The sequence below is a fragment of the Hermetia illucens genome, chromosome 3, assembly GCF_905115235.1.
Source record: "Hermetia illucens chromosome 3, iHerIll2.2.curated.20191125, whole genome shotgun sequence".
Lineage (NCBI taxonomy): Eukaryota > Metazoa > Arthropoda > Insecta > Diptera > Stratiomyidae > Hermetia > Hermetia illucens.
In genome coordinates this window covers 151,895,743-151,904,414 of record NC_051851.1, presented here as the reverse complement: position 1 = coordinate 151,904,414, position 8,672 = coordinate 151,895,743, and the positions used below count along the sequence as shown (strand labels likewise).

Sequence of the window (8,672 nt, the reverse complement as noted above, 5' to 3'; positions counted from 1 at the left end):
TAGTGATAACCTCCAGAATTTATCTTGCAGTGAAATTCCACAATTCTAAAAAAGCAGATACGATTGTTTCCCGTGTTCGTTTTTCGTTTGCACTGTGTAATTGTGATTGCGAGTAATGGATTGTGTTGCTTCATGTATGCTTTATTGAAATGATAATTAATTTGAAGCCAAAGAAGTGATATTGAGGGGTGAGCGGTATTTCTGCTTCGCGAGGGTATTAAGTTTTGCCAGCATTATCAAAGAAGCATGTAAGGTTCTATTAGAACTTGTCCTCGTTGGAATTCAAAATGAAAGTGATCTTTCCGGATACGCGTTTTGTCCTGGAATTGCAGTGATACTGTGCTGAAATAAGTGTAGAAACCAAGCGTTAGTAGAAGAAACTCCCATAGCTCCTAAAGGAAGTCCTACAAAATTCGACTCCTCCAAGTGCGGTTAGTATTAAGTTCCCATCTATATTTCACAAGTGAATGAGTTTTGTGTTAAAAAAGTGCTAAGATGTCTCAACTCTCCAATGGTAATGCCAGCATAACCGATTTAAGGATTCACGACAGAGGATATATTCCCTCTCTAACATTCTAGGACTATGTCGAAACTTTAGAGTCGTGGGTATACTATGCGTCGGTCTACTGATAGGCTACTGCCTAGCCCAATTTTTATTTTGGTCTGCACGAGAAGAGGAGATCAAATGGTGGCCTAGTAGGGCTCACTTCAAATCACTCAGTCTAATCAGCAGAGAGCATGCTAACCTGTCAACGATAGAAGCAGGAACCCCAGCTCCAGTAGTCAAAGTGAAAAATAAAAATCGAATCCTTTGCTGGGTTATGACTGCCCCAGCTAATCATCAGAAAAAAGCAAAGGCCGTCAAGGAAACGTGGGGGAAGCGATGTGATATATTTCTCCTGATGAGTTCGGCGGAAGATAAGGACCTAGGAACGGTTGTGTTGGCAGTGGAAGAAGGACGAAAAAATCTCTGGTTGAAAACGCGGGATGCGTTTAAGTATGTCTACGATCACTATCTGAACGATGCTGACTGGTTTCTTAAGGCAGACGATGATACGTGAGTAGCGAGCCTATTTATCTTTGTCTTTTTTTAAGGTTTTGCGTAAATTAGATTTGTGTTTAAGGAATTGAGAGAGCCCTATGTCCGCCATCCAGCTGATGGCGGGTCGAACCAGTTCGGTAGCATTCTCAAGATGCAAAATAAGGTTCAGTTTTTGGTCAATCATGACTCCTAGGTATTTAAGTGTTAGTTGCGAATGTATAATGAGTTCGCCAATCCTGATCTTCATTGACGACTGTTTCGTTCCCTTGGTGATCAGGACTACCTCGGTTTTATGCTGGTTCAGCCCTAGCTTTGAAGTTAGGTATCAACTTTCAAGGATAACTAAAGTATAGCGTTGATCATTACTTCCCCGTAATTATTGAGACTCTACATACCATTTCGGGCCTTAATCTTCAGGATAATCTTCCTTCAACCATCACGATCCATCCTCTAATGCATCCTCTAATTTCGAAATCCTAGCAGGAACGCGTGTCTTGTCTCAAGCATTACTTTCAACATAACGGGTCGGTCCTGATTACAAACTATCCAGGGGTCATCGTTCGCATGACACCCTGGATTGCAAAGGTCTGTTTCGACTCCTTAGCCTAGATTCGTAGCGTTTTGTTAATAGTACAGTCATCTCGTACAGGGTGTGGCTGTCACTATCTACCAACGGTCTTGGTCGATTAGAGGCTTGGATTTTGGGAAGCCATACAACATCCCCATAGAGAAATAGGTAGGCTCCCACGGAGCTATATTTCGCGTCACTCTATTCTGTAGTTCACTGCTTGTTCCCTGACATGCATACTCTGGATGCTAAAGCTCGCGTTGGCATCAATTATCAACTCCAGGTATTTGATAGACGTTGGTAGAGTTGAATGCATTTTTGACATCCAATATCAACACGGCACGGCAACTAGCAGAATTCGGTGCAAATTTTGTCAGGTTTACCACCCAGCATCCACCGTAAAGTGAGCGTCAGGGGAAACCCATACTAGCGCTCCGGCGAGCCATTGCTGCTTTCAACAATGGGTAGCAATCTGTTGTAGATGACTCTCCCCATCATCTTCCCCATTGTATCCAATTAGCAAACCGGGCGGTATGATGTTGGATGTCCAGGTGGCTTATTGGGTTTCGGAAGCAACACCAGCTTTTGCTTTTTCAACTGAGCACGGAATAATCCTCCTCTCCTCTCGAAGGTCTTGGTGAAAAGGTTGGGCCTACTTTTGACTGTCAGCTTCAAAATTCTGTTAGGGATGCGATTCAAACCGGGGGGTGGGGGGTGGGAGGGTACCACACATTCGTTGCCCAGGACCACTGTTTGCCTTCTGCTGTTTTGATGATGAGAAAACAGAGCGGCAATAATATCTTTCAGAAGGTGCAGACAGGCCAACTGCGCTGATCTTTGGAGCCTTTCCATTATGATCCTGTAAGCCTTATCCTACGGGTTTATACAACTGTTTGAACCTTTTACTTTTACAAATCGCCTCTTTTAAGTGGCCCCGCAGTTTCCTGTGTCTTTGCTGTCGAGGAGGCAAATTATCAAAGGAGAATCTCCAAATGGTGCCACCGGGAAACGCTGTATTCATATCGATTTACGTGTCGCGGATGCAGTAGGTGAATGCATCTCAAGTGGATTTTGTTACGAAGAATCACTTGGGATTATCTGGTCCCATGGAAACCATATGTCACAGAAGAATTCCTGGGGGATGTGTTTATTTGCGAATTCGCAGGCAGACCCCCTTATGAGCTCAAGTGTGAAGTTGCGCTGTACAACTTGAGCGTCATACCACTTAGTTATGGCAGAAGTGTTGGGCAGGCCTCGCATCCAGACTAGTGGATGCGAGGCCTGCCCAACACTATATAATATATATAAATATATAAGCTATTACCGTTGTGTCAGTGAGGGTGGGACTCTGATTGTTGTCTCCAAATCAAACCGTGCCCGAAGACGGCGGTGGGGTTATACCTATACGGTAGATACTCACGTTAGACCAATGCCATTGCCGTTGAGGCAATCGAAGGAAGAAGACTAGAAGGGCTTCGTCAGTGTAATTAACGATGACCGGTGAAAGTGTTTGTGCATTGCTGGGTTAACTGTTTCCCAGATCCGAACCACCGATGTCTCCTGGCGATCGCGGTGAAAGGGGGGAGGATTCCTCTGCAATGTAGCGAGATTGAGAAGAGGAGCTCAGGCTGCGATGGGATGACTGGCGAGGTGTGGAAAGTCATCTGGCGCGCCATCTCATCTCATGTCCCCCTGTCAATATGATTGTTGGTTACGTGAATGATATTCTGGAAGCCTGTCAGGTCTGTTGTGCTCCTTAACTCGTCAGAGAAGGATAGGAGCAATCTTCGGTCGTACAGGGTCACATCTCTTCTCCTCGCCTTTGGCATCGTCTTGGAGAGGATTATGGTCCAGCCACTGGGGGTGAAAACATCCCATCTGGTGTCAGACAGGCAGTATGATTTCCAAACTGGCGACCATACTGCCTTAATGCGTGTCAAAAACTTTGTTGGCTGTTCTGAAAGGAAATGCGTCCTTGCAATTTTTATAGATTTCAAAGGCTCATTTGACTACCTAAGTTGGTCATTTGTGTTGTCAAAACTTTGTGAGTTTGGGTGTTAGGAATTAGCTCTGTGGAAGAGCTGCTCCCATGGTAGGAAAGCATTCGTCCAAGAGGTCAGTGAGCGTATGGGTTCATTTAGAGCGTGGCTACCATCAGGGGTCTATCGCAGGTCCATTTATATGGAACCTGATAATTGATGAACTGTTAGGTGAGTTTAGTTCAGTGGTTGAATGCGTTGGCTACGCGGGGGATTTCCTCATTCTTGTTAAGGGGAACGGCCGACTTTAGCCCGAGCAGCACCGCACTGAGTGTATGCGCATTGTTAATGCATGGTCTTTTAAAGTCGGTGTTGCGGCCTCAAAAGAAAAAACTACCCGACCAATATCGTTCGCCTTTAGTAAAGTTTAGCGGACCCAATTTAAAATACCAGAAGAATGTGACATACAGACATAGTCACAATCGCGGAACACATGCGCTTCTACGTACGGATCTTTTGTGTTGTATGATTTTGCGATGACTGTGCAGGGCAGAAAACGGTTTTAACCGACGCCATGCAAGTATAGTTGGGTGTTCCTTCTCTTAATCTAGAGATAATCCGACGTGCCACGATCTACAGGATCGGGACTGCTGCATTTAAGTAGCAATATGTTGTAGATGACTCTCGACATCATTTTCCTCATTGTATCTAATATGCTTTTGCTTTTTTCACTAAGCTGGAATTGCACCTCCTTTTAGGCATGCCTTCAAGGTTTTGATGAAAAGTTCGGACCTACATTAAGGATTCCATTCAAAACAGGGAGGTATCTTATCACATAATTCCCGTGTGACCACCATTTGCCGTTCATTATTTTCAGAAGGCGCGGGCAGATCACCTGCAAAATTATTTGAAGCAGTTCGTTTTATTCCTCTAAATGGCTTCTTTCTAGGGCTGCAGTTGCCTATGTTTTTCCTGTCGAATACCACTTGCGAGAACGCAGATGGGGCAGCAGGCAATAAGACGTAAGTCTGTAATGGATTCATCTGAAGTGGTTTTTGCTACGGAGCCTCAAGAGAAGTTGTCTGGCATATGGGAACCAGATGTCTCAGAAGAATTCTTGAAGATGTGCTCCCGGCCCGGTTATTTACGATTGGCCCAATTGTCGTAGTTTCATTGTGGTTGTGCCCATATCGAAGGCAGAGTTCCTGTTGCGCTGTTCAACTTAGTTGCGGTAAAGGTGTTAAAAAGTTCTCGCAGGCACTGGTCTGAATGCTGAACTCAATATGAACCAGTACGTGCCATGCCAGTCATGGTGTAGCGCATTCTAATAGACTGCCAGATCGGTTGTCTTCCTGAAGTCGCTAGAGAAGGGTAGAAGTAATCCTCGGTCGTAGAGGGTCATACATCTTCTTCTGGCAAGTTCTTTGAGAGGATTAGTGGAAGAGCTACTTTCATGGCACAAAAGCATTCGTCCAAGGTGGCAACCTACGTCGATCGCATTTAGTAAAGTTGAGCGAATCAAATTTAAAATGTCGAAAGAAAGACATACTTGGGAGTCACCCACACCTGATCGGGCTCAAGAAGCATTCAACAAAATTGGTATGTGTGTATGTTGCCGTGCGATGAAGTGTGAATGTCAGTGAGTGCCATCGTTAGCGTTCCTTCCTGCATATTCTATGGTTTCAACCGACGCCACTTAAATATTCCTGGGTATTCCTTCTCTTGATCTAGAATTAATGTGGCGTGTAAGTGTAAGTATCGGGAGTGTTCCATAAATTAAAAAAATTAGATGGAACTAATGTGGGGAGGCTCGGGTAACATATGAGTATGTAAAAAGTGTGTCTGCCGGAGGGAGTATTATGCTGGATTTCGGGCTTGAAATGGGATTTCTTCTGATGGGCATGATAGTTTGAATGAGTTCTCTTCTCGCGGGGGCTTGCCTGCAGTCAGAGTTGTGCTCTGTGTGGGGCAGTCTCAGAAGACTGATTTCATGTCCTCTGTGTCTTTCCAGTGGGTTGTGACACCCGCGATTTAAACGACATGGGCGTTCCTGTAGTGAACACAATCATTAATTTGAAGCCAAGGTCTTGCTAGTAATAATACACTTCGATGCATCCATGCATACGCGCACGCGGCCTTCCGGTGACGAAGGGAGTTACTCAACGGTGCCTCATCTCCAGTGTGATGGGCCGCGGTGGACAGCTACCAGTTCCATGTATTTTGTATTAGCATTGGCTTGTGTTGTGTCGTGTGTAGAGCGGCAGTTGACTGGTAGAAAGGTTACGGTACTCTATACGCGGCTGATTTGAGCCTAGCCGGTGAGGAGCACCGTCTCGGCGTTCTTGAGGAGGGAGACCAAACCTGAAACTACGTGGAACGCATTTGAAGTAGCTGGCCGTGGGATGATGCCTAGATGGCAGGTACTTACGCCAAGTTCCCAGGGACTTTCGTATCGACCATCGATACGGCTTTTTCCTATGCCTCTGGTAAAGCCTCTTTGGCCGGAAACACCAGCAGAGAGGGAGCAGTCACCTTGTGGGCATAGAAGCATTGTATTCTTCCGTCAACCATTCAATATGTCGAACTCAAGCGCTGCAGAGAACGTCTGTTGAAAGTTTTCACCGTTCATCCAGACAAGCTAACTGAGACTCTGTAAAAGCTCTTTTAAGATCTCGATTCGATGTGATTGCAAATTTTGAAAACCGTGAATATTAGGTTCACTATGAATCGTAGGCTCTTTCCCCTAAAATTATATGAGGTCCGCTCGAGTACCACGTCTAACTCCGCAAATGTTTCGTACAAAAGATACCTCACCTGCTACGATTATCTGTCCAGAGCGAGAACGCTCAGCACTTGCTCATGTTCGGCAAGTGTCGCGCTGGGTGGAGTATAGTAGCTGCATATGTAGATCGCTTTCACTTTCGCTCAAAAGCATCATTTCAGTACCACCTGCTCCCTATGCTGTCGATTCTTATCCTCCCTGATGCCAACATTTTCAGCGCTGCTCCACTGGTGGACTGTTTGTGTCCCACCGTAGGCTTTCCTTTGTCTCCTGGAGTCGGATAGGGTCAAAATCCTTTTCCAGGACTTCGTGGTTACCTCATTTAGATCCTTGCCGATTATAGGGACCCCCGATGTCGTCTTCCTGTCTTGAGAAGTTTCTAATTTGGCTTAATAATTGAGGATGGTATCCGTAGAATTCTTGAGGTCCAGCATAAGGTTTCCCTCCTGGACCATCTAATAACGCTAAGATTGTCTCCTAATCTGGGAAGTTGCTTTCACTCTCTTGAGAATGTCAATGGAGAGAATGTCAATGGATGGATGGATGATGATAGCATCCGGTGCTACCTTTCCCTAGTTTTCTACTTCCTTCTTCCGGCAGCTTCAGCTGTCTTCCTCACCTGCTTCACTTTCTTGGAACTTAAGCCCCTTTTTCTCTTTTCAAATTGTACCAAATCCTACTATTGTTAATAATTGATGCCTTCTACTTGCAGATATGTCATTGTCGAGAATCTTAGATACATGTTGAGCACTCACAAAACAGAGACTCCCATTTACTTCGGTTTCAAGTACAATACATACATGAAACAGGTACCGATATCTCTCAATTAGAAGACATTTCATAAAAATTTCAAAACCTTAAATTTCCGTCCTCACTTCTTCCCCCAGGGCTACATGGCTGGTGGATCAGGTTATGCCCTTAGCCGTGAAGCAGTGAGACGCTTTGTCGAGGAAGGTTTGACTAAGAACGATACTTGCCAGAAATTCAAATTTGCCGAGGACGTCTGGATTGGGAAATGTTTGGAGGAATTGAACGTGATTGCTGGGGATAGTCGTGATGAACTAGGACGAGAACGGTTTTCAGCTCTCTCGTTGGATCGTCTATGGTGGAGCAAAAAATCTGAGAAATGGTTTCAGAAATACGCATTTTATCCGTTACGGGAGGTGAGTTTAATTGGAGTTGGACTTTGGCTTAACTTCTCATTAACGAACTTTCTTCGGAAGGGAAAAGATTGCTGTTCTGAGTATCTGGTGGCTATCCATTACATGACTCCCGAGAGTATGGTATTGTATGACTATTTAATATATACACTAAAGGTTTATGATAAACTTTTGTGATTGTTTATGTTTTAGAAATAAAGAATTTCCACAATTTGTTTAGCTTCTTTTTGCAACTCTTGCAATGTTGCAATGGCCGAAATTGTCGGTACCGACTAAAGTGAAATTTGATGTCAGAGAATTTATCAGTTTAGATACATTGCAATCTTTGATACATGCTATGATACATACTACATGCTATTGATACCACTATATACTCTGCAGGTGAGGATCATAAAACCGATAAGACAACTTGTACAAAGTCGATAAATGAATTTTCGTTGCAGCCTAGATATGATAACTACACGGAACACGAAAGAAAGTTGATATACTGTTGCTGGCGATGCAAATCTTCCCTTACTCAGGGTGTTACCACGAAGCCGCTATCACGTGCCGTACTCTCTTGTTGTTGTACTATTTTCCGGCCGATTCCGGCAATCACCAGGGACGAGCTGTTGAAGATCTCTGGTCGACAGCAAAAGCTCCGGGTTTGCAAGGCATACCGAATAACACCCTCACGCTTCCCATGATATGTTCACGGGGTTGTTCAAAGCGTGCATATCCGTGTGTTGCTGCCCAAAGCTGATAAACCCACAGGGGAACCGTCCTCCTGTGGACCCATATGTCTTCTAGATACTATGGGAAAAATTACTTCCGGTCGTGGAGAATCAAGGAGTCTCTCAAATCGGCCAAGCCAGTAACTATTACGGAACCCATACCCATAATGGCTACTGGCTCGACTGAAAATGCAGTTCACGGAAGGGTTTGTACCAGCAAATATTGCGTCCCTGGACGTGAGGAATGCATATAACTCCGCCATTCAATGTTCCCACCTATTTCGCTGCTATTTTCGATAGCTACTAGCGAGGTCAGACGTTCTGATATGATACCGATGATGGACCCAAGTAGTCCGTTGTCTCCACGGTATCCCACATGGCTCCGTTCTGGGCCCAATACTGTGAAACATCATGTACAATGATGTACT

General features: G+C 44.7%; 1 protein-coding gene across 3 annotated transcripts; it reads left to right on the top strand.

Annotated features, from left to right (window-relative positions):
* On the top strand, positions 1 to 7,727 carry LOC119651883 (glycoprotein-N-acetylgalactosamine 3-beta-galactosyltransferase 1-like). 3 transcript variants are annotated; one of them, XM_038055702.1, is made up of 6 exons: positions 1 to 248; positions 333 to 514; positions 580 to 1,057; positions 7,084 to 7,180; positions 7,259 to 7,534; positions 7,595 to 7,727. In XM_038055702.1, exons 2-6 carry the CDS (start codon positions 496 to 498, stop codon positions 7,706 to 7,708), a joined length of 984 nt encoding a protein of 327 aa, XP_037911630.1. In that variant the 5' UTR covers positions 1 to 248; positions 333 to 495; the 3' UTR covers positions 7,709 to 7,727. The 3 variants fall into 3 exon arrangements, with proteins under 3 accessions (XP_037911630.1, XP_037911629.1, XP_037911631.1); XM_038055701.1 differs by having other exon boundaries at positions 1 to 514; XM_038055703.1 differs by having other exon boundaries at positions 1 to 514; positions 7,602 to 7,648.
* Positions 7,728 to 8,672: the final 945 nt, after the last annotated feature.